At 36.2% G+C, this 27,896-nt stretch overlaps 2 protein-coding genes and 1 long non-coding RNA gene across 4 annotated transcripts in view; 2 read left to right on the forward strand and 1 right to left on the reverse strand.

The window, feature by feature from the left end:
• The first annotated feature begins 8 nt into the window (after positions 1 to 8).
• On the forward strand, positions 9 to 14,113 carry ASB14 (ankyrin repeat and SOCS box containing 14). Its single transcript, XM_009912675.2, has 12 exons — positions 9 to 807; positions 1,215 to 1,254; positions 2,406 to 2,617; positions 3,128 to 3,182; position 4,514; positions 5,140 to 5,271; positions 5,369 to 5,527; positions 7,402 to 7,647; positions 9,305 to 9,476; positions 10,423 to 10,966; positions 11,833 to 11,986; positions 12,793 to 14,113. Exons 3-12 carry the CDS (start codon positions 2,490 to 2,492, stop codon positions 12,984 to 12,986), a joined length of 1,785 nt encoding a protein of 594 aa, XP_009910977.1. The 5' UTR covers positions 9 to 807; positions 1,215 to 1,254; positions 2,406 to 2,489; the 3' UTR covers positions 12,987 to 14,113.
• The window catches only part of APPL1 (adaptor protein, phosphotyrosine interacting with PH domain and leucine zipper 1), a 32,220-nt gene continuing 18,213 nt past the window's right edge, over positions 13,890 to 27,896 (reverse strand). The window contains exons 14-22 of one of the 2 annotated variants that reach the window (XM_069812267.1): positions 26,314 to 26,405; positions 25,547 to 25,729; positions 23,143 to 23,192; positions 22,582 to 22,756; positions 22,442 to 22,478; positions 20,786 to 20,932; positions 20,482 to 20,532; positions 20,028 to 20,117; positions 13,890 to 15,891 (exon numbers count right to left, since the gene is read on the reverse strand). In XM_069812267.1, coding sequence (XP_069668368.1) covers positions 15,865 to 15,891; positions 20,028 to 20,117; positions 20,482 to 20,532; positions 20,786 to 20,932; positions 22,442 to 22,478; positions 22,582 to 22,756; positions 23,143 to 23,192; positions 25,547 to 25,729; positions 26,314 to 26,405 — 852 coding nt within the window. In that variant the 3' untranslated portion in view covers positions 13,890 to 15,864. Of the gene's footprint in view, positions 19,450 to 20,027; positions 20,118 to 20,481; positions 20,533 to 20,785; positions 20,933 to 22,441; positions 22,479 to 22,581; positions 22,757 to 23,142; positions 23,193 to 25,546; positions 25,730 to 26,313; positions 26,406 to 27,896 lie in introns of both variants that reach the window. The other variant, XM_069812266.1, reaches the window with a different exon arrangement.
• On the forward strand, positions 25,726 to 27,891 carry LOC138690893 (uncharacterized). The gene is made up of 2 exons (XR_011329693.1): positions 25,726 to 26,152; positions 27,389 to 27,891. It is a non-coding gene; the product is annotated as an uncharacterized lncRNA (long non-coding RNA).

The raw sequence follows: 27,896 nt of genomic DNA on the forward strand, positions 1-27,896 counted from the left end.
AAAAAAAAAAAAAAAGAATTTACTCATTCTTCCTAGATCTCCTCTAGCAGAGAACTATTTCCACCTTGCATTCAGCCACAGCCATCATAATTTTGTTGTAAGGATCCCTCTGTAAAATATGGTAGGAGTAAACTAAGCACATGAAAGTCTCACTCCATCCTACCGTCACTATTATAACTAGGCATCTATGTCCTTTGTGTCTGTCCTTATTGTGTATTAAACCAGCATAAGTTTTCGGCGTAGGTCTGTCTTTCTGAACCTGTGCTTTTTCGTTTAAAGACTCTATATATTTATCTTTTGTTTGCTTTTCTATTTATAAGAATTGTGATTAAGCAATCAGAAACACATAGTAATTTTTCATAGCATTCGTACTTGGTTTTATTTGCTTTTTTATGTTTACTTTTATTGTTTTTATTTTTTCTTTTTACACTTACTCTTTTAAGTAAGTATCTACAGTATCTTCAGTTCACTCTCTTAGGAAAGCACTAAAGAATTTTCTGTCCATAATGTAATAGCTACTATTTAGAGTTCTCATTCTCGTTCAAGAAATTTTAACGAGTGTTTTTACAAAGAAACTGGATTTTTAATTCCTTCTTTTCCTGACACCATTTGTCAGGTCAGATTATTAAACATAACTAACCTATATGAAAGAAACATGGAGAAAGTCCCAGAGTATCTTATGATCGGGTATTTATAGTGAGCTATTAATGGACATAGGCTGCACTGAGATCATTTTCAATCCTGAAAATATCACTTTCAACTTAATAATCACTTCTTCAAAGTGTGAGGTCTTCCCTCTTTCAGAAGGTGAGGAAAACCAGTATATTTTCTCAATTCATATGAAAAATAAGTAGTCTTTTTACAAAAAAAGAAATAGTCTAGATTTAAAATGTTTATATACTCATTGTACTATAGATTTAATCGAATACTAACAGTTACTTGTGTGTATATTTTGTTACATGTGCAATTACAGAGCAAGCCCTTGCAGTCAACACGTTAGGTGGATCAGGTAACAGGTGATGCAGATTTGCTATGAATTACTGCTCCTCAACTTTAAGATGTTTCTAGAATTATTCCAAACTTTGTAAGTGGCATGTTGACAACTTCCTTCATTTTGCTGTGCTCATTCATTTTGCAAATTTATTTATTTGCTTTCAGTTTTTCTTATGACTTTTATGTTAGTTTGCCTTGGTTTTTTTGTTGGTTTATTTCAGGCCAACTCTCTTGAAAGACAGAAGTGGGAGTTTTGATAAGGTAAAACAGATGAGAGGTTTAAGCCTAACAGAACATCTGTGATTTTAAACTATAATAGCACATAGCTGAATATACAAAAGAACAGTGGGACTACCTATGCATATAACAGTATACATCTATACACATTATACTATTTAATGATTGATTTGATTGTTAATAATTTTTTATTATTTCTTTTATATTTTAACATCTAGACTTAACAGATAGTATCAATGGGATTTATTTCTATGCTCCATTGTTTGTATGACAATCTTAAAAGGGTAAAAATATTTTTGATTGAACCGTTTCAATTTGAGGAACTCTTTAAAATTTTTTTTTTAAACTAATGCTATTCTTAAGCTTTTATTTTTATTATTATTATTATTAACTCCATTGTGGTTATACCACTGTGGTTTATTTCTGCCTGTATTTGGACATATATTATTGCAGTATTTTATATATATATCCCTTACAAGTATTAGGAAAAAAAAGGCATGTATTGAGGAAGAAAATGCAGAATTGTAAGTTTATCTGTCCTAATGGCTGTAGATTATGTAGATAAGGTGGTAAAGTTGGTCTTTTTCTCAAGCATGGAGTTTGATGTTGTTTCAGTTGGAAGGCTGATGCACGTAATAGCACAAATCTACAATACTTTCCTGACTACAAGATATAGCCCTCATGATATCTTTATTGAAACAGTTTGAACAAAAGTGATTATTAAAAACTTTCATGTCCTTCACTTGTCCTTCACTTCCAGGCCTTCTGTGAACAAACTGAAAAAACATCCTGAGTCTTATTACACATCTGTTGTCATACTAAGGAAACATCATAGCACAATTGTGATGATATTTAAGTGTCTAAAAAACTTAGGAGGGAATGAGTATTTATCTGAAAACTAGGTTTTACTTAGTTTTGTTGCTGTCTAATAAGTAATGCCAGAACAAGTAGCTATTCTGTATGTTCAGTCGGTGGAACAGAGATAAAAGCTAGCACATGTTATTGGAATAGAAAACCTTTACTCTGTTCTAAATAGAATAACTCTTTGCAGTGCAAAATTAAAATAATTGGGAGAAGGCTGAAGCTTGAGATGGAGAAGTTCCGTGTAATTTATTTTAAACTATGTTTCGTTTCTCTTGATACTTAACCAGCAATTGCTATTTCTGTTATTCCAGATTTAACCTGAAGATTTAAGATCTGCTTCCAATTAAAAAGCAGGGTTTCCCTTCGAAAAGTGATCCAGATTGTGTTGATTTGCCATGTATAATTCTACATATCTGTTCAATGATGATTCTGATGATGAAATCCCTACCCAACAAGCTATTCAAGATAGCTTACAAGATAAGCATAAAATTGAAACCAGTGCCAGTGCAACAGAGGATGAAAGGTAGTAAGTTACTACTTCTATTTTGGGTGTTTTCTTGACATTACTATAAGCATGTAGTAACCTTATTTTCATTTGTGAGTCCGTATGTTGTATCGCTCAGACCTTGTCTAATGGACACTGGAAACCACTGGTAGCTCACTTGTTCTGAGTTCTCCCTGAAAAAGTATACCCATTTCCTTGAAAATATGGAATGTATGATGTTTTACATCAATACCTAAGTGAGTACAAGGCTTTATGAAGAAGATAAGTACGTGATGTAAAAATAGATTGGTATGGTAGCTTTCCCTCATTTTAGTATTGAATTGTTGTCTTTGTGTGAAAAATCCAATATTTATAGTGGCAGGGGAAGACCAACAAAAAAAGTGTTTTAATGTGTTAAACCCTGACAAAACCTACGTAACTTACAGAACTTTAACGTGTAGTCTAGACTTGACTATTTAAATTAAGGTATAATTATATCCTGAACCTCACATTTTTACTTATCTCTTTATTTTTGTTCTGTTTATGCAGTTTCCAGTATATTGCAAGCAAAGAACATGGAAAGATAATTGCAGCAATTCGGACAGTTAAGTAGAAATACACCGCACTAAGCCTGTACTCCGAGGAATCACTTGGATATTGCACTGTCGAGTAATGCCTACATTTTGGGTGTTTGATCACCTGATTTAAGTGCACTTTTTCTTTATATAGTCTTGGGAGGAGTAAGGCAACTAAAAACAGGACACCCAGAAGCTAATTTATTAGATGGGAACATGGATTCAAATATCACTCCTCTCAGATTCCAGTGCTTCATCTCCTGGAATTAGGGGACAATGCCAGACCTTTCTTGTAATATAAACAACAGGATGGCAAGGCCCTCAGTCAGTTAATACTTCATAAAAGCATTTGCCACTTTGTGAGATACCCAGATTGAAATCCCTTCTCTGCCTCAAGAGTGTTCCAGAATTGTTCCTTAATTGCCAAACTTTAGTGTATTCCAGCATGAGATGCTCTTAGTCTGCTCCTCTAAAACTTCTACTTTTTGTGGTATAATCAATTTATATCTCCGAGTCACAGAGATAACTAAACAATGAGCATAAGTAGTACAGTTGTTTGGACAGTTGTCTGGCAGTGGGAAACTTTCATTCCAGTCCTTGCACACATCGTAGTAGTTATAGAGATACTTAGTGGAGTAGAAATCAAGAAGCCAAGTCTTTTCTGGAAAAGCAAATGCTATAAATGTTCCATACACAACGGAGAATGTGTCTAAACTCTAGTTACACTTGCTGTCTGGCCTTATGAATATATAATTCTTTCATATGTAGGAGAACTTCAGCAGCAGTGATTAAGTGTCCCCTCACCCTATAGTTGTAACTAACAGAGAGCATACTGCCTTCTCCCAGGAATGATGGGATAAAAAACAAGAGCAGAAACCAGGCCTCTACTTACACAGGCTTTCCAGCCAAGAAAGTTTTGCTGTTTCTTGATGAGATATAAAATTGAAAACATAATCACTTGTGTTGATTAAAGATCCAATAGGATTGTTAGTAAAAGTAGGAATAACAAGATAAATCTCATCCCTATTAGATCAGCTTCATTTTACTTTTTACTGTTGTGTCCTTATTTTGGCTGGGATAGAGTTAATTTTCTTTCTAGTAGCCGGTATAGTGTTATGTTTTGGATTTAGTATGAGAAGAATGTTGGCAACACACTGATGTTTTCAGCTGTTGCTGAGTAGTGTTTATACTAAGTTAAGGATTTTTCAGCTTCTCATGTCCAGCCAGCAAGAAGGCTGGAGGGGCACAAGAAGTTGGGAGGGGACACAGCCAGGACAGCTGACCCGAACTGGCCAAAGGGATATTCCATACCACGTGATGTCATGCCCAGTATATAAACTGGGGGGAGTTGTCCAGAGAGGGTGGATAGCTGCTTGGGAACTAACTGGGCATTGGTTGGTGAGTGGTGAGCAATTGCATTGTGCATCACTTGTATATTCCAATCCTTTTCTTATTATTATAATTTTATTTTTGTTGTTATTATTAGTTTCTTCCTTTCTGCCCTATTAAACTGTTCTTATCTCAACTCACGAGTTTTACCTTTCTTTTTTTTTTCCCCCATTCTCTCCCCCATCCCACTGGGTGGGGGGGAAGTGAGTGAGTGGCTGCATGGTGCCTAGTTGCTGGCTGGGGTTAAACCATGACATTTTGCCAACCTAAATATTTTTTCCTACAGTTTCACTAGGACACCTGTTTATACATTAAACTTGCATGCACTATTGTTTATGAGAGGACTGTATTTGAAATATTTTAATCGTACTATTATAAGCAAGTTTTTTCAATGTATAATTTAAAATGCTTTGTGAGTCAATGTCAATCATTGATTGTTCTGTTCATATAAACCAGCCTCTCAGAAAAAATTGCTTTGACAAAGCAAGTTTTTTATTCTAGATACACTGATGGGATAAATGGCACTCAATATATTAGTTGCCTGAATTTTGTTTTATGATGAGTAATGGGATATGTGTCTGTCTTAAAATTTCACAGGTCAAGAAGAAGCGTTGATGAAGTTGGTGAGGCACAGTTCTGCTTTTGAGGAAGCAGATCAGCAAGGCTGGCTTCCTGTGCATGAAGCTGCAGCACAGCTAAATAAGAACATCCTTGAAATAACTTTGAAAGGTACAGAGTCCTTCTGGTTTTCCATCAAAAAAGTTTTACAAAGTCGGGTTTGATGAATCATCCAGCTTCAAATGTGTTCTGCTTTTCTGTATTTCAGCCTCCCGTGCCATTACGTGGGAACAGACCACTCTAAAAGGGGAGACACCTCTCTTGGTGGCAGTAAGAAATTGCTTTGTAGACAATGTCCGCTTTCTCCTGCTCAATGGCTGCAATCCCAATGTTAAGAATGAAGAGGGAGATTCTCCTTTAGTTATAGGTGAATACCTCATTTAGGGGTGGAGAGGTGAGGGAATGAGATGAGATTATAGTTACACATTTTAGGTTTCAATTTGACATATTTGACTTCAAATCAATATCTAAAATATTTTGCTATAAGGAGCAAGAAATGTTAATCTCAGTATTGAATGTGTCTGTCCCCGTCCGTTTTTCTTAAACAAAATCAAGGCTTTAAATGACCTGACAATTCCAAGTTAGGGACTGTTACCACAAAGTTCTTAGCATTGTTTATTAATTAAAGTATTATCCTTATTGGTCTACTGAAGTGTGGGAAACATAGAATTAGGAGGAGCTAAAAATCTTTCCCCAAAGTCTGATCCAATGCAGGGAGCTCCAGATGCCTGCCATTTTCTGTCCCTCAGTTGCAAAGAGTTTGAGGTTCAGGTTGAACATACATCTTTTTCTTCAAAGAATCAAATCGCTTTCTCCACAAAGTGCAGAGTGTCATCCTCTGCTTTCCTTGGCATCATTTACGCAGTGGTGCCAGATAACCAGGTTCTCCTGCTTTTTCATGCTATTACTGTCTTTCATGTCTGCAGGCATAAAACATTCATATTCTCTGCTTACATGGTATCTCTTTCATTGCATCAGCTTCTCTTTCTCCAAAAACTAAGGTAATTGGTTTTGATTTTCAAAAATTATAGCAAACCAGCCTGATTTATCTGCATTACGTAGAGCATAAAACAGTGTTTGTCCCTATTCAGACATTGTTGGAATTAATCCAAGTATGAGAAGTGAAGAAGCTAGCCAGGCCTAAATTCTTGGTTCACTTCTCTTTGAATTTTTTTAACTGAAGAAGAAGGTCCCATACCTAGTATCATTCTTAATGTGAATGCCATTTTAATTTGATCATGTACGAGAACTGTAATTCTTGATTTGTAAGGAACCATATTTTTCCAAGATGCTTTTAAAAAATGTTCTGTGTTCATTTAATTTGCTTCCCTCAATTTGGGCTGTGATGCTATTATTCTTACTGAGTCCTAGCCAAAAAAAGGAAAGCGTGTTCTCATTATCTGAGTTCTAAAGGAGCACTGTAAGTTTCCTTACTGGACCCCCACTCCATCCTTTTGAAATGACTAAAGCTTCTAGTCAGGGCCACCTGCTTAGAAGAGATGTAGAGAATTCCTAAATACTTTTGAAGTGCACTATATTAAAATGCACCATCCCCCAAGAAAGGGATGTATGGGATATATCTAAAGCAGCTGTGTAGGTTACAGATAATGGGATATCATGGGTTATAGTATGCTGTCAATGGTATTTCAAGCAGCTGTGGCACATGAAGCTTCTCTGCCTAATCTGTCTCACTGTTCTACCCTGCACAGCCTGGGAGATCAAAGAGAGAAGGAGGGAAAGGTGTTGCCTATTCATTCCATCCACTGGAGCCAATGCAAATTACTCTTTTAAGATCCTTACTGACTTAACAGATCGGGCTTATTAAGATATGAAGGCATATGACACAGTCATTTTAAACTTTGTTTCATATTATGGTAACTGTTTGTAAAGATCGAATAGAGCTGAGCAGGCCAGCTCCTGACTGCACCAAGTCCCTGTATAGGATCTCCATCTAGTGGCAAGGAAAGTTGCATTCTGTTGCATTACCAAACGCAACAGGGGATTACAGAGAGAAAAAGAGATTACCATAAAATTATTCATTTGAATAGTTAATGTTCTTCTGCAAACAAAGAACAGACTTGTTGATAAGTAAAACCTTTCAGTGTAGTGTGACATTTCTCGGTGTATAAATAGGACTGCCAGGAACAGCTCGAGCTTTCCTGGGCTGCCATGTAACAGAAGCCATAGTGCATAGAATAGTGTTGAAACATTCTGGCTGATACTTTGCTTATTGTCTTACAGCAATTAAACATGACTCGTATGAGATTGCCTCCTTGTTGATAAGTTCTGGTGCAAAAGTGAATTTGCAGTGTGTCCACAAGAGGACTGCTTTACATGAGGCAGCCAGACTAGGCAGGAAGGATCTGGTGAAGCTGCTTCTTCGTTCTGGGGCAGATCCTGACCCTCGCAGTGGATATGGGCTTACACCTCTAGCACTGGCTGCACAGATTGGACATACAGAAATTATGGAGCTCTTATTGCAAAAAGGTGAGACTTTATTACATAGGATGTTACAGGAAGGGAACACTCAGGGTGGGGGTCTATCTTGCCAGTGTTATAAGTATCTGATGGGATGGTGTAAAGAGGACAGAGCCAGATTCTTCTCAGTGGTGCCCAATAACAGGACAAGAGGCAATGGGCACCAATTAAAACCTAGCAAATTCTGTCTGAACATAAGAAAACACTTTTTTCTGTGAGGGTGGTTGAACATTGGAACAAGTCACTCAGGTTGTGGAGTCTCTATCCTTGGAGGTACCGTAAACCTGACTGGACACTGTCCTGGGCAACCTGCTGTAGCTGACCCTGCTTGAGCACAGGCTTGGACTGGATGATCTCCAGAGGTCCTTTCCGACCTCAGCTATTCCGTGGTTCTGTTTTACAACTCAGTAGATTGATTTAGTAACATCTTGGTTCTGTGGTAGTAGTCTTCAAGTGAGTAGAAATTGTAAGCCATGTGTGTTAGTACTGAAATGTTTAAAGCCCAAATGGGAGAAAGTGTCCAACAGAGAAAATTATTCCTAAATGCAGAGGCAAAAAATTGTTCTTAGCTCAGTAGCCAGTAAAACTTCGCATAACTGAAGTGAAAGAAAATGGACTGTTATCATGCTACTGAGTATACAGCCTGTATTGTTAATAGATCCAAACATATGCAAAATATATTTTTAAAGATTACTTACTTGTAGCAAACTGTAGTAGTAGTCATCAGTAAATGCTTTGCAAAACTGCAAGCAAATCTGACACACTGCAGCAGATATTTTGTTTGCATTTTTGGATGGCATCTCAATATATTTGAAGAATTTGACTCCCAAATCACGTGAGTTGAGGTCCATCTAAAGAATTCCTAGCATCTTAAATTTCATGTTATAAGATGTATATATGTGTGTATATATATATATATATATATGCACACACACACATATATTCCCTCTAAAGTAGTTAGCCTATTTACACACATTTTTATTAGTCTTCTGAGAGTTCTGTGATTGGATGAAAACTGGTTATTGTAAAATACACCTTCGGAAATAGCAGCAGAAGTAATTTCCCTTACTAAAGAAAATTAAATGCTATCTGCTCCAGGAGGATTGTTGTGATGTAGTTAAGTAAAGGCCTGATAAAGACTACATTTTCATAATATTCAAATAATATTTTAGTGAGCAGTTGCAATTGTTTTTAAATGCAATATTGTTTTCTCATGTAGACAGGTCACCTTAGGGAAGGCCAGATGACATTTGTGGTGGGGAATTTTGTATGATGGCTCAGCAGTGCTGGAACCGGATTGTATGAACTGTTTTGATACTGGCTTCTCTCATATTTAGTTATACTTGTCTTTGTAAAGTAGAAGAATTGAAATGCATTGTATGTAAGCCAAAAAACAATTGTTTGTATAAATAAGAACCAAACCCCTTCTTTGCCCACTCCTAGCAGCAAGTCTTACTATGTGTTCAAAGCAGTTTGGACCTTCTTGTTCCCAGGATTACATAAACACATCTAAAATTGAGGATCCAACATGAAGGTTTATGCCCACAGTGGTTTTATTTGCTTAAGAATAGAATTCACAATACTGTATCACTGGAGGGTTGGAGATATTAATTATTGCTGGATATTTACAGTGACAACTGTGAAAATCCTTGATGCTTCTTTCCAGGTGCGAATGTTCTTTCACAGGCAATGGATTGTGCTTCTGTTTTATTTGAAGCAGCAGGAGGAGGAAATCCAGATTCTCTGAGTCTTTTACTAGAATATGGGGCTGATGCCAATGTACCAAAGCACTCGGGTCATTTGCCAATCCACAGAGCTGCATATAGAGGACACTTTCTGTGAGTTAATATACCTAAAAATCAAGTAATGGTGACATGAGAAATATTAACTTTGTTAATTCTACGTTATTCAAAGCAGGCAGCAAATCTGTAGTTTTGTAGAAGGGACTCTTTTTGACTATGTAAATATGAGTTTTCTGTGTCTAAATGTAAGAGACTGGTCAGGCTAAAATCATCATCATTTTAGGATGAACATACTAATTCCTACAGTATTTCCCCACTTGCCACAAATAGTAACACTGTCCAGTCTGATGTTGAGGTTCTTGGGACGTCCTCACTCTCTTTGGGTATGCCTCATCTCCACCCCATCACAGGAAGTTAAATGTACTAAATGAACAAATAGACTTAGGGGATAAGGTTATCCCTATTTTAAAGACAGGAAGGTTACTGGAAGATAGTTATGCTAAAATCACAACCAGTAAGTGAGAAACAAGTCTTCAATACTAGGAATGTTGCATTGTGGTTAAGAATCTGAGGATTCTTAATTCCTATGTTAGTATTTTATATTTATGTTTAAACCTAAATGTATCATATATATTAAATTACATATGTATTCATGTTATATATTCTATTCTATTAAATTCCCTAATATCTATAGGTTAAGCAATAATACTGTGCTCTCGACATTCAGGAAAAGCTTCTATTGAGAAGGAATCATTATTTCGCTAGCAGGGAATGGGGTTGTTCCTGAATAATAGTATAATATAATAATATTTTATGCATAGTAGGTGTGAAGTCAGTATCCATTGCTGGCTAACAATTTAATCATTAGCAATTAAAGTCAATGCAGTGGTATAGCATGCCATGGTACTGATTTGGTAGACTAAGACAATTGTATACAGTCATGATGAATTCTGAAGCTCAGCAACACAGAGAAATTCAAACACTGAGCTAGGTGAACCGGTATGTTTAAGATTCTGAGATTCTTCTTTTTTTAATTCTTTAGAGCCCTAAAATATTTAGTTCCAGTTACTAACTTTGATGCCATTAAAGAAAGCGGGATAAGTCCAGTTCACTCAGCAGCAGCAGGAGCACATCCTCAGTGCCTTGAGTTTCTCCTCAAATCTGGGTTTGATGCCAATTTTATGCTGGATCAAAGAGTTCGCAAAGGCTACGATGACCACCGGAAATCAGCATTGTACTTTGCTGTTTCCAACGGGGATATCTGTTCAGCACAGTTGCTGTTGAATGCTGGAGCCCTGCCAAACCAAGATCCCATCAACTGTCTCCAAATAGCCTTGAGAATGGGCAACTATGAGTTAATGAATCTACTGCTCCGACATGGGGCTAATGTCAATTACTTCTGCAGAGTGAATACAACACATTTTCCGTCAGCTCTACAGTATGCTCTGAAAGATGAAGTCATGTTAAGAATGCTGATGAACTATGGGTATGATGTGCACCGCTGCTTTGATTGCCCTCAGGGAAACAGTTCGCATTCCCAGTATGTGACTGATGGATGGACTTCTACTGTTATCAAAGATACAATGGTAAGTATATAAGATGGCTTCATATGTTGTTTTACTACCAGTATCCTTCCTAAAGCTAAATGAAAATGTACTTAATGCAGTGTCAGAAAAGTAAGTTTTGAAAATGTAGGACAGTTTACACCTAAAGGTAGGAATAGACAAAATTAAATTGATGTTGTCAGGAGGCCTGGTTCATGACAGCAAATGATCATAAACAATATTTTTGAATCATGAAAATATAGCTAATGATATGCTAATGATCAGTACAGAATTGGCTCTCCAGGGCAGTCTTGTCCATGCTGTGAAAGCAGGGACTTGGAGGTTGGCTCGCTGGGTTGTCTTGTACAGTACATAACACTAGTACTGGAAGGCTGTTGCAAGGACCCCCTGGAGCTGGCACAATAAGCACTGAGCAGAAATTAACAAACCTGGACCAGTCTAAAGAGGATCCTAGAGACACCCATCAGCATCATTGTTTTGTAGTCTGCAAAGCCCACTTGAACCTAATAAACCCATCTTTAACCTGAAGATAAGGGGGTGTGGCATGCACTGGACTGGTGGGTCCTGTCACCAGCACATGGGGACACAAGTCTAGATTCCACTTAGTGAGTGGTAGCACTTCTTTTTAAGCACTTAGTTACTAAATATCCAGCTACTTAAGTTCACTTTTAGATCTAGTACAAAATAACCATCTCTCATATTTTCAGATTCTACTAGTGAGGCTTAATGCAAGCTGTGACAACCTCTAAAGCCCCCCTTACTGACAGAACACTCATTCTTTCTAGCGTTCTGCTGTAGTTATTTAATTGCTCTTGTCTTGCAAAGGTGGAAGTAATTTACAGGAGTATTGAATATCATCCTATTAAACATTTTGTTTCTATCATCAGTTCTGTGAAGTGATAACCTTGTCATGGTTGAAGCATCTGTCTGGGAAAGTAGTGCGAGTAATGTTAGATTATGTTGATCACGTCAATATCTGCTGGAAGCTAGAAGCAGTTCTCAAAGAACAGGAACTCTGGCCAGATATCAATTTGATTTTAAGTAAGTATCTGGTATTCAAATTTGAAATGACAAACAAGCTGTTTTGGGATTGGGGCCTTTTTTGTTGGTAGTATTTTAGTTTTCATTTTCTTTACATCACACTGGTGCTTTTCTTGACCCTTGTTAGGCCAAAAGTTATGTTTTGACAGTAAGAGACCTCTTAAAAATCAATCTATGCAGGGTTTCAACTAAGTTTCTTTCAGAAGTCTGACACACAGTAACTGCATAATTTATGTAGAGCACTTGGAACTTTAATTACAACGTAGACAACACAGTCCTCTTCAAGGGGAGAAAAGCTTTTCCCCCTGCCTCAAGTTGATGGAACAAATCTAATCAATCACTATTTTTGAGTGATTTAATTCTAGTCTAGATTAATTCTATGTCCTTTTTGCTTGTACACAGATTAAGAAGTAGTGACTCAAAATTCTACTTTTAGTAGCTTCTTTAGGTTGACCAAAGACTGGCACCAGTTATTTAGGAATAAAGTATATTCCCCAAACTTCACTACTTAAACTTGCATTAACCTATATTTAGCCAACTTGACAGAAACAAAATCTGTTGATTTAGCTGGCAATGATTGTAAATATATAACTGAGAGGTGTATGGGCTAAGATAAAAAGGCTAGAAGATCCAGACAGGTCCGGTTGTCCAGGGACAGTCACATTCATTTTATTTGACTATTTATAGAATGAATATGCAGCAAAATTGGGAACAAAGCTTTTGAAAGGTAGCAGAGTACTGAATAAATAACCTGAACAAAATTTAATAACTAACTTACTAATACAGTCTCACCTTCTCATTTCTAGCAAATCCTCGCTCTCTGAAGCATCTTTGTCGTCTGAAGATACGGGAATGCATGGGCCGGTTGCGTCTCCGTTGTCCAGTCTTCATGACCTTCCTTCCACTGCCAAACTGCTTGAAGGATTACATACTGTACAAGGAGTATGATCTTTATGGACAGGAAAACTTCACAGGAATCTACAACCTCAACTGTACATAATTAGTAGTTCTCTATGTTGAAGGGAATGTTGACATGGATAAGACTGTTGTGCAGCTGCTTTTTTCTTTTGGGATTTTATCTCGTATGTATTAAGGAATACCAGCATTTCCCCCTCACCCCTCAAGAAAACTGGGAGAACCCCAAAATGTAAGTATTGGTGATCCCATTCTACATATCTACTGGAATATAAACTATCTGAAAGTTATGACAATAGTCTTTTAAATGCTTAGTGTGAACAGTTAAGAACTGTAAAATGTAGGTCTGCAAACCTGGTGTTATTGCTAAGTTAAAGCTTGTCATAACTGATAACGCTACCCCCCACTGCAGGGTTAAACTCAGGGTTTAGTGAAAGGTCAGGGATTTAACTAAAACTGGGAAGGGACATACTTCTTTTTTGTCTTGTACTTCCCTTTCTCTTGCCAAGAAGTAGTTTTTATTTGTAAAGTCCTACAGTGAAGTTCTGAAGAGCAGCTTAAGTAGATTTATTTTTTTCACCCAATTAAGCAATCCCACATTCTAAGCAGTGAAATGGGATTAGCAGCTATAGAAACCTCTGCTTAGCACAGCAGCTAGTGTGAAATACCGATGTTTCAACAAGGCGGCACTATTTCTGAAAGACATGTTAGTTCTGCATCTCATTCTCAGGTACTGGTATGTCTCATTCACCACATACTTTGATTGCTCACTCTAGAACTAGGTTTTCCTTTCACAGTGCTGTCCAAAGGCATGCTTGCAATTTTTGAATAGTTGGAGCTTAAGCTTTTGGAGCACTATCTGTCAGCAGTCACAGTTGTCTTTCTTAGAAGTCTTACATAGTACACAGACCCACAGCATGCCTGTTCTTTCTAAAAATACTGCAGATGTCAGTCCATATTTTAGAACAAAAAAAGTTCATCAACACACTTGACATTAGTAGTATTTATTCCTTCATTATCAAGTAAGCATAGATTTATTTTTTTTTCTAGTTATACATGCATCTTTATCATGGAAGTTACATAATTCAAAAGTCTGCTTTTCCCCAGAAAAATCTACAAACCTTATAAAATACAAATTTAACCATAATGTAGTTATGACCCATTGCTTTTTACATGGTGTTTATCATATAATAAACTAATGAAGCCCGTGAAGATGTGTATCGGTACCCACGTTAATGGTTGTGCTGGTATAGCCTCTGTACATGTGAATTCCGATCACTATCGCAACCACAGCTCTGCATAGTGCTACACATTGTCATGTGGCTACAACAACGTGTGCACTATAAAAAGCCAGCTACAATGGTAAGGATTTTCTTCTTCTAATGTTCAGTCTTTGATTGTTGCAAAAATAAGATATCAGCGTTCCCAAGTACAATAACTTCCTCTGAGGTTATCTAGCCAATACAATTAAAATTAAGAAAATTGAGATACACTTCAACAACAGAGGGATAGCTGAATGTTAAAACTTTGTTTAATGGAAGGGAACGCATCCTGTCAGCAATAATGGTACTTCCTGGAAGTCAGTATTATGAAAAATGCAGGAGGTTTTTGCAACAGTACAAATCCCACCCAGAAAGTTACTATAACTTAGCTTTTATTTAATCTACAAAATGCTGACTGGCATAATATGTTTACTATCCATGTTTTCCAAGATTAAGACACAACAATCAACATTGACGTAAGTATGCCATTGGAGGTTTTTAATACAGCTATTCAGGGAAAATGTGTAAGTCAGTCTCAAACGTTGCAAAAATCACTTACACTTCACTAGAACCGGACCAATCCAGAATAGCATTGTAAGAATTTGACCACTTCACTCTATTATAAAAATGACCTGAAAGATTGTACAAAATCCTTGGCTTGCAATATAAACTTCATTAGGAATACAAGTGCATTCAAAATGACACACCGACTTACTCTTGTCATGACAACCTGGATACCACTGTGGCAGGAAAAAAAACCACAACTCAACTTACTGCTTGATTAAAAAAGAAAAGCCTTGGAGGCTAATTGACTTGCAAGAAATTTTGTAAAATAGAGCAACAGAAAGAATATAAAATATTAGCTCTTGCTATTAGACTCTACTAAATTCACTAAGCAGAGGCAGGTCGTATTTCTCTACGTGAATTATTTCCGAAATAACAAGAGACTATATCATAACATAGTTTTCTCCATTGGCTTCTCCTAAATTCTGTGCAACTAGTTCATCAGAATTTACCTTAAACATGCGCATAGTCAAATTTGCTTCTTTATATCAACATACATAAATTATATCTTCATAAATAGCTTCAGCTGTTTCAGGATTTTCAGCTCTGGGTTTACATCCATATAAAGATGAAATCTGACAGCACTGTAGAGGGGGAATGCTCCTTAACTCTTAAATATTACTTTACTGATAGATAGTAAGTTGTCTTGATACAATTTCAAACCTAAACAGATTAAGGAAGTAATAGACTACCAAATGCAGATTAGTTTACACTACCTGCTTGTAACCAGTTATATATGGCTAAGTTGTATATGACTCTTAACTTGTCCTCTGATTTAAACTTGGAGAAATCTATTAGTGGCCATAGAGGAGTGCTAGGTATTACCTATAATGCAATAAAATGCATACCCATAAGCACACTTTATATATTTTGATATTCATGCCATTACATACATAAAGAAGACTTGCTTGGTCTGCAGTGTGTAAATCTACATAGTGTAACAAACTTAATATCCCCTTACCTAAGGGAAAAAAATGTGGCAGTAACTGAGGCTGCAATCAACAACATAAAAAGTTAGTCCTAAACAACACTGCTGATTCAGTACCTATGCAAAGTCACTTTAAAATCATGTACTTGAAAGAATATTTTCAGGAGTGTCTGAAATAATAGTAGATGCACATGAAGCAAACTACAGCTTCAGCTGGAAGTGCTTGAAAGATCAATCTGTAAGTAAAAGGCAACAGGAAGTATTAAACAGGAGAAATAAATTACAGGAGAGGAAACCAACCAGTAATTTACTTACAATAATAAAATGCTCAGGTGGTGAAATCCTACCGCAGTTTTTCCCAGGAGAACATGAGCTGTTTATATTAGAAGTCATACTCTCTAGGAAAATACTAAGCACTCTAATACTTTTTAATGAACAAAAATATTTTCCGATGAAGTAGTTCTAAACCTCACAGGAAAAAAGGTACCAAATAGCTTTTTATTTTGGGGAGGAGGGCATGGATAAAACCTCAGCAGCTGTTTTCTGCCTTGAGGTAGTTCTAATTACAAAGCCATGTGCTCCTCCCCTTAAGCAAAACTCAGTAATTCTCACCCCACTGCTACTACACTGCACCATTACCATTTAACTTCCTCATCTCTTCTGACCTGCCATTTGCTCTTGCAGCTTTCATCACTCTCCCAAATGCTTTTATATCTTTTTGCCCACTTTACACCAGTGAAAATCTCCTAAATAAGCACACACCCCCTTTTCATTCATGCACATCAATCTGTTTTCTTTTAACCGCTCTCTTCAGTCATTTCCCCCTTTTTTAAGGGTTAAGATGAGAATCATCCAACACAAATGAAATGCACTTCGCTCCTATGCTGTCTGTTCTATAAAAACTACATGTAATGACATAGATGGAAAGCCTGAAAATCAAATGGAATAATTCCAATCACATATTCCTAAATCTGAAAAATCCTGTATGACAGTAAATTCATCTGCCAACTTTATTCTCCTGCTTTCGTCCTCATCTTTGCAGATTTATGTCTAAAACAGTAATGGTAGGTTTCAAGAAAAAAATACAGTAATTCAATTTTCTGACATTTCTTCAGTAAGGCTAATGCAAAACAGGCTACACATGAGAAATGCTTTTTGATGAGATTGCTAATCTATTATCTGTTTTCCATATGGAGCTAGGGCTATTGCAGCTAAACTGGTTAACATGTTAATCAGTCCTACTCTGACAAGCTGGGGGACTAGATTCTAGAAACTGGAGACCGCTGATTTCAAAACTACTTCGTATTCAGCATGTACTTGAGGAAGACACAGTAAGACACAGTAACCTGGAGCTATGCTGTCATATTATTTGATAGAAAACAGAAATATCAGTGAGTAAAAAAAACCCCAACCCCGAAAAAATGAAAGAGAAAGAAACATGAACTGGAACGATTTGCAGAAACAAACTGACTGCCATGCACTATCTGTATGCCTAGATTTAGGCACAAAAAGGGAAAAAATTGGATTTGCTGCCTCTGTCCGTCCATTTTTGTTGTCAAGAATAAAAACAGCCTCTTGAGAGCTGAGAATAGAAGACTGTATATGAAATAAAAATGCCACTCCTCTTTAGAAAAAAGCCTCGGATTTGTGTGGTCCACCTGACAGTGTGCTAGCCAAATCTGGCCACAGGGCAATGCCATTTGGCCTGACTGGGCAACAGCAAAAGCAGGTATTTCTGCAAGTGACTGGCTGGCTACTCTGGGGATGAATATGTACTGGAACAGGAGTTGCTAACTAAATCAGGAAGAGAACCTGGAGGGTCTCTGCTGCTCCGCCTCCCCCTCCACCTCCTCTTTTAAGGCAGGGGTAAAGTGACCCCTTCCGAGGCTGCTCAAGCCCTTCCCTAGGCTGTGGTGCCAGTAACATCTGCTCCAAGAGCTGCTCTAGCTCCTGCTGCCGTAGCGGCCCCAGTGCAGCGGACTCTGTTAGTCCTGCCCAGGCGCTGCAAGGGCAGGCGCTGCTCCCCCTTCTCTCCTGTGACAGGAGCCAGATGCAGTGAACTTCTGCATGGAAATTTGCATCTCTGGCATAAAGGGCAGGAGGAGAGTGCCGCCTTTAGGCAACACCAGGCCACTCCAGTGCATGAGGAGAGCTAAGGATACTGATGCCTCCATGCACCTACAGCCATCTACCAGAGAGGTCCTGAGATTCCTCACTTACTTCATCAGCACTGAGCAACTCCAGCTATGAAGGTCTGGGCCATCATCAGCTGACAGGGAGATACTCTGGAAATTGCTTCCATTCCTGAACACCGGAAATGCCCTGCAATGAACTCTAAAACACTCATAACTGTTACACTATATCTTGGAGTATAATTATATTCTTCTCTTTCTACATTTCCTGTTACTTTCATGCCACTATTAGAGAGTTCTGTTCCACTGGATTTTAGTATTTATAGTAATTAGTGCAAAAATAAATATTTATCTTCAAACAAGTTTTCTCTTCTGGATCAAAAGGTGAATGCATATTTAGTACTATACAAAATAAATATTACACAGTGTATGGAACACGGAGTTTAGATTACAAGCTGTAAACAGACACTGCTTTGAAAAATGCTTTATGGGATTGACTGTAGGATGTAGATTAGCATAGTCTTTTACTTCAGAGCTAGTAAATTCTGTTTGCAAAATCAATTTCCATAAAGAGACTTAAAGAGCCTCAACTCGTTTTCAGTAAATGTAGTGTACTGGTGGCAAGGCATTTACATATTCAGAAGATTTTTCAAATTATAGACTTCAAGATGTTCCTGCAACTCTAAGCATGTTTTATAAGTGAACTCAAAGGCTTACAGCTTTTAATTGTATGTACTGGGGAAAAAACAAGAACATGGCACTTGTGCTACAAGAATATATACATTATTATCATTTGATAAGGAATGCTTTATACATTCCTCAGCAAAGTGCAACTGCATCTCATCAGCTCTTACCTAGATCTCAACAGGAGAAAAAAAATACTGTCAAAGAAGTCTTTCAGCATTATATTCACCAAAAAAATCAAGACAGTATCATACAGTGCAATATGAAATAAAAAGCAAGATCTTTCTGTCTAGAACTATTGCACATCTCACTGATGTTAATAAGGATTTTTCTTTCTAAATCTAAGAACAGTTATGTGCAACAAATTAGATAAAGCTTAGCACTGTCTTATTTGGACATCCACTTTTGTTTCCAGCAAGGTGTTCTCCATACTGCAGTGTAAAGAAAAAATTTCAGTGTACTGCTGAAGTCCAATGAGAGTTTAAGTTTTGCTTCAAGAGCAGTCAATTGCATGGAGAGGTAAGTGGGGAAAAAAAAACCCCACAGTTTTTTCCATACTGCAGAGAAGCCTTGAGAAAACATAATTTTGTAATAAACATGGTAGCATCACCATGCTTCATCTGGCGTACAGAAGAGAAATTATACTGACATGAAAATGGAAATCACTTACTTAACTGAGAAAGAAAAACCAAGGCATAACAGGGTCTACATATTGTGAAGTATTTTTATATAATACAACAGACCCTCCACCTACATTTCACTTCTTGTAGAACTTGTGCCATTTCACCAGATATACCCATGATTCCAATTTTAATAAAGTAGGCAACCTTAGGCTTCAGATTCTCTCTTCTTCTTTCCATCTTCTCCTAAATCACTGTCTTCCGACTGACTACTGCTAAGCACTACAAATTGTCCTTCTCCGCTGCTCTGGTTCGATCTGCTGGAAGCAGCTATCAACCGGCTTTGCTCCTCTAAGTCCTAATTTGAGAAGGAGGGGGATCAGAAAAAGAGTGTTAACTTTAAAGCCATCTACAATTGAAACAGGATACCATTTTTGTGATTTCTAAACTATCTTTTAATACTATCAATGGACAGCTTTCTGTACAGAGGGAATTAAAAGACTGAATAGGAAACCAAAACCTGTACATTTCATTAGTTGACATTATTCGAACAGCTAACACATTAATGCATCTGTACCTATAGCCCACAAAATGCAGCCGGTCAGAACAAGTATCTTTGTCTACAGCCCCTTCCTCACTGTGTAACTGAACCCTCGTCAGCAAATGAAATTATTTTGGGCCTGTGAAAGGTGTTCCTTCAAGCACTGCTCTTAAATATTCCTATAAAGACATTTTGTGGTTTATCTCCTCAGAAGAGCTCTTTTAAAAAACTACTATAGAAAATTATACAAAATCTGCACAGGAAATAGTCCTATTAATTAACTCCATAATGTTTTATGAACTTGTACTAAAGAATATGATAGTGGAGCTTGGAGTACAAAACTGCAAAAGAAAGTAAGTAGAAAAAAAATATTAGGAAATAATGATGAAATGTACCTTTTCAATTTGTTTTTGTTTATTCAGTTCTTTTTGTTGTTTCTCTTTGACTCTATCTATTTCTTTCTGCTTTTCTGATGCTTTTCGATCCTAAAGGGCAAAAATGTAAATAAAGTAAGTAACAACAGCCTGAGATGTTTGATACACTACTGATTTATAGGAGTTTGCTCAAAACTGTTACACCACGGTTTTGATTATTCTTCTTCTAAAGGACTGGTATGTTTGTTAAAGGTAGCAAGCTGAATCCTATCATCTTGAATATTGTTCCACAGTAGACATTGGTCAGTCTTTTTATCTTGGGTTTAAATTCTAGAAAACAAATCCCTTCCTTAAAATACACCACAACAGCATTACTGCATCTGTAAGCATCTTGTAGAATACATTCTATTGCACATATTAAATACACTCTCTCCCTTCCATTCACAAGTATCCCTTGCCCCCAAAAGATTCTTACCAGTTCTGCATGAAAAGCTATCTGTTTTGCCAGTCCAACAGAGTCACAAATCTAAACACAAAACAGATTGGAAATAATCAAAAAGCTCTAATAAAAATGCCTTTAAAATTAAGCCAGATTCCCAAATTAGATATAATAGCATATTAAAGCACTTGCAGGTACTTAAGACTGTCAGGTTTAACTGGTTTTTGGTACATAAACAAAATACTCTTCCACAGAAATCCCTTAGACAGCTTGAATGGATCTAATGTCTTAGAATCCACATCAGGCTCAAAACTGATACAAGTATAACCATCACCAATACCTTTTCCCCTTCATTATTTGATTCAAATATATAGCAGACGGAAGTTTGGCGGCTCTCAACTCTCCCTCCTGAAGTTCTAAGCACAAATCCAAAAAGGCGCTTATTCTCCTGGTGCGTAGCATACAAGACTACATTGGGCAAAGGAAACTGCCAAAAGGATCAGATACGGAGATATTAAAACTGGTTCCAAATATTTTCTATATGAAGTTTCAATATACTGCACATTAATTACTTCAATATCATAAATGCACAAGCACATCAGAAGTTAACAACCTGACCAAACATGTAAATACGCAACACAAACAGTAGGTCAGAAGGCAAGGACTAAATTATTCAAAAGATAGGAAAACTTCTAAAAAACACATTCCATGTAAGAAAAGGGGACAACATTTGCAATGCAATGCAGTCATCTTTCTAAATGTGAATATACTCCTTTTCTTTTTTATTTTAAGAGACATAATTCATACAAATTACATTTGTGACTAAGATTTCAATATTTGGTGCCAGGTGAAGGCACTACTCCAAAGCCTTTACTACAATTAGTTCAGCTCTCCTGAATTATCTAAGCAAGAAAAAAAAAAAAGAAAAAACCCAACCCCAAATGAACAAACTGCATATCCTCATTATTTTGTTACAATAAAACTATTTTGCATTCTTATTCCTAAAAGAGGGTGGACTTAGAAATTTCAAATGTATCTTTTTAAATGTAAGTTTTTAAATTCTGAAAGCCCCTATAACAAGCTGTTATAATCTGATAGGATGAGTTTTTCCTAACCTGAAGTGTACACATTTAGAATACAGGACATGCGCTCAGTTGATATATCTCACCTGTAAAAGCTTACAGCTTTGCGGCAGGTTTGAACTTAATGCCACAAAGGTAAAGAAAAAAAGCTCTACTTGAAATATCAAGATATTTTCACATGCTTAGGGTTTCCTTTTAAGGAAATGAAAGTAATTCAGAGTTCCCAAAAAACTGGATGTTTTTAAAAGAAGACCCAAAGAAATTAAATGACAGACCATAAATTGTGCATAAAGAAAAAGAGGGGGAGGGAGGAACAGTTTTGAAATACGAAAAATAAGGACTGCTATTACTGAAAAATTAAGATGGCCTTATTTGATATCCTAAGAAGAATTCCACTTATTTCTTTCAAGTGCATTTTTTATAAAGAATTAGGAAAAAACACCCAAACCCAGAAACTGTGCAACACACTCAATGCAATTGTACATTAAAAACCAATTATGCATTAAAAAACAAAAAACAAACCAAAACAAAAACACCCCAAACACCAAGCAAACCCTTTTGGACTTCAGAACTAATTAGACTCCAACCTTATTGTTACCTCTCTACTAACAATATAAATGTTCATAATTCAACACATTGTTAAAATAAAATATTCTGTTTTCCTAAGATTTTACCCTGTCAAATCAGGGGAGAGAAAGTTTCAAAAGCCTCTTTGACCTACTGAAATCACTTCCCTTAAATCTGATTTGCTAGTGTTTTTCTGTCTATTTTTAAATGTATGCATTAGGCTCCTAATACCAGTGGAAATTTTTCTGGAAATCTCATGCTGTCAGTGATTTTTGCTAACATCTAGTAGTATTAAAGTAGAAGAATTACACTGTTGGGTATTTATCTTAAAATGTAAAGTTACTTACTCGTAGTCTTGTAACTTGTGTCTGTGGATCAATTAACCTAAAAATTTGTTTTTAAAAACAAACCAGAAAGTAAATTTTACCAAAGTGAAAGAAGATCATTCTGTAAATAAACATCAGTACAAGTCAGGAAGCAAACTTACTTTAAACAGTCACAAGTCACTACTAAATGTGATTCTGTCATCCTGAAAACGTTATGGATGGCACGAGCTGCTAGTATTTGACGCATCGTTTCATAAACAACATCTGGACTTTCATCAGACTTCACCTCCATAGAGCCAAGAAATCTTACAATAAATAACTGATGAAGAATTGAATCTAAGACAAAGAAAAGTATTGAAAAAAGTGAACTCCCTTTGGGTCTTCCATTCAAAACCAAAGATGGACTGCAGTCAGGAAAACTCCAAACTTCTACTAGCTTGGAAAGAGATTGCTCACACTTAGGGATTAGAGGTACAATTACTAAACAGCAAGTCACACATCTTTTCATTTGGTTTAATGCATACAAAAGATGCAATGAATTATTTTTAAAACAGACTTTCAGACAGTAGCCTGATTTAACTCAACTTGTCTAATACATTGCTAATATAACTAAGCATTCTAAAACAGGTGTTAAATTAGAAGGAGAAGCTACAGATGAAAATACAAAAATAATTTTCAAATGATATTTTTTATTTTGCATTGAAATAAAATTTTTGTTTTACCTTCTGTTTCAGATTTTGAGCCTCCAGATTCACCGAAAGGATTTGTGCGTCTATTAAAAAATGAAAACATTAAACCAGGAGTCAGATTACAAGAACCACTAATGAATAATGTAGTAGTCTCATGCTGCATCAAATAAGAACATGTAATGATTTCACAGATGTGCAATCTGGAGGAATAATGTATGATAAATCGTAAGGATAAGCAATTTAATCAGGACATAAATAGACATAAGTTGCTATATTCGAGGGCTCAAATTATGGGAAAAATACCGGATATTATTGTCCTATTGCTGCCATAGAGAGTTTTGCTCACATGGGGGTTTTTTATATCTGAATTAAGCCCAAGTCAAAACCTTGTTAATATTTGAAAAGGTACAGTTTCAGGGGATGAAATTTCACAGAACAGCTTCAGGAAGTACAACCAAAAGCTAGTTCTTTCAGAACTCCATAGGAGCACCACACTTCTCATAACTGTCTCAAGTTGTTCAATTACTTACTGAAGAGAAGTCACTGGTTTTGTTTCAAATGCAGCTTTCTGAAAACATCATGGGAGTTTTACTCCTAGAGGGTCAAGAGAAATGTGGCTATTTCTGGCTCTCAAAGACAGAATTGCTATCGGTTACAATGAAAAGTGAAAATACTCTAGGCTTCCAAGTCTACATTTTTCAAAAGCAGTAAAGCAATGCTGAAAAGAGTATGGGAAATGGGGAAATTTTATTTAAAACTTCTGAAGAGGAAAAAACCCTTTCTTCTTTGGTTAACTGGTAGCTGAAAAACAATTGTCAAGGGTTCAATAACTTCAAATTAGGTTTTATAGGGGAGTAATGAAGGTGTCACCTTTCATTAGCTAGTGTTCTAAAAGTAAATTTCAGAACCAAGAGAAAAAAATGTCAGTCTCTTGTTCAGTTACATGTCATACCAACTGCCAGTTTTATCAGTGAAATCTTATTAACTGAGCAATGTCTAGTTTAAAGTAATAAAATTGTTCTAGATTGAACTCTGAAGTCAAGATGGCATTGCTACAATGTTTATATAACATGGACTCAATCAAGAATCATCCCATTAAATGTTGACCTGTGTAAATAAATACTAAAGGGAAATTCTTTTTATTAGCATCTTTTATTGCTCAGACTTTTATTGTCATTTGAGATTAGACTGGAACAGTAAATGCAAAATCTCACAGAATCTCTCAAAAGGCAAAAGTAAAATTTAAATATATGTCATCAGCATCAGAAACTAAGTCTTTTTTTTTTATTTATTAATTAATACTTCTAAAGTTGCATGTTGCCTATCTGTACAAACACTGTGGTTCTTTATTGAAAGTGATGGTTAATTGAAATACTGAACACAACTCTATATAATTTCTACTATGAAAAATATGACTTTCTAGAATGGAATTATAACTGATGACATGAATTTAGCTGAAGTATTAACCTTTCCACTTCCTGGAATACAGCTCAAGTCTACTTTAAATCAATGTATTCTTAAGGATCTAGCTAGTCAACTGATTATCCTGCTATACCAAACAACAAAAAGAAAACTGCCAAAAAAAAGAAAAAAAAGAGTTGAATATATGTAATTTTAAATCTTATGTATCTGTGAGGTGCAACTGAAAATTCAAGTATTTTTCTAGAGGGCAGGGGGATACAACACATTATTGTGACTAGAGTCACATAAATTAGTTGTCAGCTTTTTAGCTTGCTTTGTTGTTGTTAAGAGCAGCTGGATCTGCAAATATATTTTCTTAATGTCTGAATTCTGTACATATAGTTCCAGAAATGCAGTGCAGATTTACAGGTTTCTATTATTATTTTTGAGTGGGAAGTTTACAAAAAAACAAGTAGGAGAAAAAGTTTTTATATTTTGGGAAAAGTCTAAAGCTTTAGACAATTTTAACTTGTCTGTATTCTAGATTACTCTAGAAGCCTAGATCATTTTCACTCACCTTTCAGGTTAAGAAGAATGTCATCGTATGCCATCATCACCTGGAGGCAGGGCTACCAAATTTCTCTTGAGTTTCCAAGAGGAAATAACCCAAGCTGCTGGGTGAGCAAGCAATAGGAAAGGAAAATACTTTGTGAAACCAAAAGATTAAAATAAATCAATAAATAAAAGCATTAGCTGTTAAAGCAAGAAAAGCTACTGCTAAATAGAAAACTACACCTTGAATCTAGTGCATGTAATTAAGCCAATGTTTTACAAATTGAAATTTAACAATTTAAAAAATTGTTTTGCTTCGCTGGCCACGGCAAATTTTGTGACATGAGTCAGGGTAAAGGCAATGTGTGTTTTGGAGCTGCAGCCTAAACATGGTTTTCTTGTTTGTTAGTTAGTTAGTTAGTTTGTTTTAAAATTAGTAACATTAACTTTAGGAATTTTTTTTCCTTCTCTCTACATTTCCTACCTGCCCGATTGCCCTGAAGATTTTGCTTGACCAGGCAGATCTTCACTAACTGGAGATATGATGTCAAATTGTATAGGAGTGTCAGGGGCAACAAGTGAATCCAAGGAAAGTGCCGATAAAGCTGCTGATTCAGATCCCAATGACCCTGTGCTGCTAGTACGAGCTGCAGGAGGACGAGATTGCCTAAAACAAAACAAAAAACCAAAATGAAGATATCTTAGTTTCAGGTTGGTTGATAATAAATTAAACCATATGGGAGACCAATACAATATTCCAAAACGTGGATGTAAACCAAAACAAAAACTAAAAACCTGAAGATCAGGGTATAGTAAACAAAAATGGAGTCTGCATTCCAAGTCAAATTTAAGTAAGTTAAAGTTACTACTTGCATTAATAATTGCATCAGACTGTACTATATTTCATATGTGATTATATGTTAATGTTAAAACAATCTGAGGTCTGCTTCCAGGAGTTGGACACATTAAAAAAAAAATCTCATTATGCATTACTACAACAAACCAGACATATGATGGAACCAACGAAACTGTCTAGTCAGCTGGAAATCCAGATTACTTGTAACGGTGGATGCTAAACAATGCTAAAAAGGTGAGTCCAAGAAACTTTCCTCTAGCCTATCAAAGATTTCATTCTGAACATAGAAGGTTTCGTTGGTTATTTTGTTTTGTTTTGGTTTTTTTTCCTGGAACTTTATCCAGGATTCTCTTTATAGATGTGCTTTTCAAATGACCTATAGTTCATTAACTTACATAGTTGGCCGCATACTCTCATGCCTCTGCTGAAAGGAAGGAGATGGAGTAACAGCCTCCAGAGCTGTCTGATTTACACGTGCAGCAATTTCCTGCAATAGAGAGATGGGAAAAAATAACTGAAAAGATTTTCCTCAAAATAAGCTTTAAGATTTTATTTTTATTTATACGCAATTGACAGAAGTTATAAGCTCAACCTTTTGTGAGAATCTTCCATTCCTAAATTTTCACCAACATAGTTGTATTTTCTTCTAACTTGCAACACATTTCCTGCTGTTCACTTTCTAAATTTAAATGAATACACTTGTTTTATAATACTGCAAATGTTAATAAAAGCCAGCAATAGAGAAAAGTCCCAATGACAAGTCTGACAAAATAAGTGAATGTAGCCAGGAAGAAAAAGAAAAATGTCATTTGAGAAATGCAGTCCTCAACTACTAACTAAAAAACATGAAGATTCAAAAGGCTGCACTTGAAATTTGGGAACACTTAAATTTTTCTGAAAAAACAAGATACGAACAACGATCAAGTAAGGACTATGTAACAGTGTTATTTCAGTAAATAATGGACCATTTACCATTGAGGAATACCATTTTAATCTTTCATTGAAATCACTAATTCTGAAGTCTCAGTATTAATGCTGATGGCTTCACTTCATGGGGTAAAGCCAATAGCAAAGTCCTTGAGGAAAGAGGATTTTTGGAGAGAGAAAGTGCAGGAGACAAACAATGAAGAAGCAACATTTAGTGTGAGCGTATGACTCAGAAAATGAGAATGACTATAAAGCCATTGGCAAGTGAGGAGAAGGCACTAACATTGAGGTGTAAATGCACACACCTTCACTGAGGTAAGGGAGCTGCACCCGTTTATGCCAGGACTAAACAGAACCTCAGCTGTATATTCATCAGAACATCTGCTTTAGGTAACTGAGCTCTCCACTAAAACTGTTTTGTTTCTCACCTGTATAGTTAACTTAAGACAGTCAACCAGGTACTTACATTATCTACAAAGTTGTATTTAGTTCCTAAACAAAAAACTGGCATGACACACTTTCCATTTCACCTTGATCTTCCAGCTCATTTGGCAAGAGCCTTGTGTTACGTAGGCGAAAGATTCCTGTATTATTCAACTAGCTGCCTGTTGACTGCTGCATCTACAGTTCTCATCTCTGGTATATGATCACTGGAAAGTTTCCTTTCGAATAACCTGCTTCAGACCTCAGCAGGGACACCAAGGAGTACAATTTCACTTTCAACACACTTTACATAGAGATAAATGCTCTGTTATAAAACAACAGATTTTGTTGGGCCAATTCCCCTAATTTAGCAAGTAAAAATCACTATGTAAGTTTGTATCAATACAAATTTACTATATAAATGTAAATGTAAACCATATAAATGGCATTACCTTACCCAAATTCTCTATAAGACACAAATAAACAATTTATAACTGTTCAAAAGGCAAATAACTCTTTCATGAAGTGAAAATGTTTTTCCTACAAAATTGCTAATGCTCATAAGATTCATATTCATAAAATTGTCAGTTCCCTCTAGTAGAAATTAAATGGATCCATCTCGAGTATT

The sequence above is a fragment of the Haliaeetus albicilla genome, chromosome 24 (genome assembly GCF_947461875.1).
Source record: "Haliaeetus albicilla chromosome 24, bHalAlb1.1, whole genome shotgun sequence".
NCBI lineage: Eukaryota > Metazoa > Chordata > Aves > Accipitriformes > Accipitridae > Haliaeetus > Haliaeetus albicilla.

Coding starts and splice junctions, on each gene's coding strand:
- ASB14 (XM_009912675.2), top strand. CDS start 2,490: ATGTATAATTCTACATATCTGTTCAATGATGATTCTGATGATGAAATC. Junction 2,618..3,127: donor AGTGCAACAGAGGATGAAAG/GTAGTAAGTTAC, acceptor CTGTTTATGCAG/TTTCCAGTATATTGCAAGCA. Junction 11,987..12,792: donor AGATATCAATTTGATTTTAA/GTAAGTATCTGG, acceptor TCTCATTTCTAG/CAAATCCTCGCTCTCTGAAG.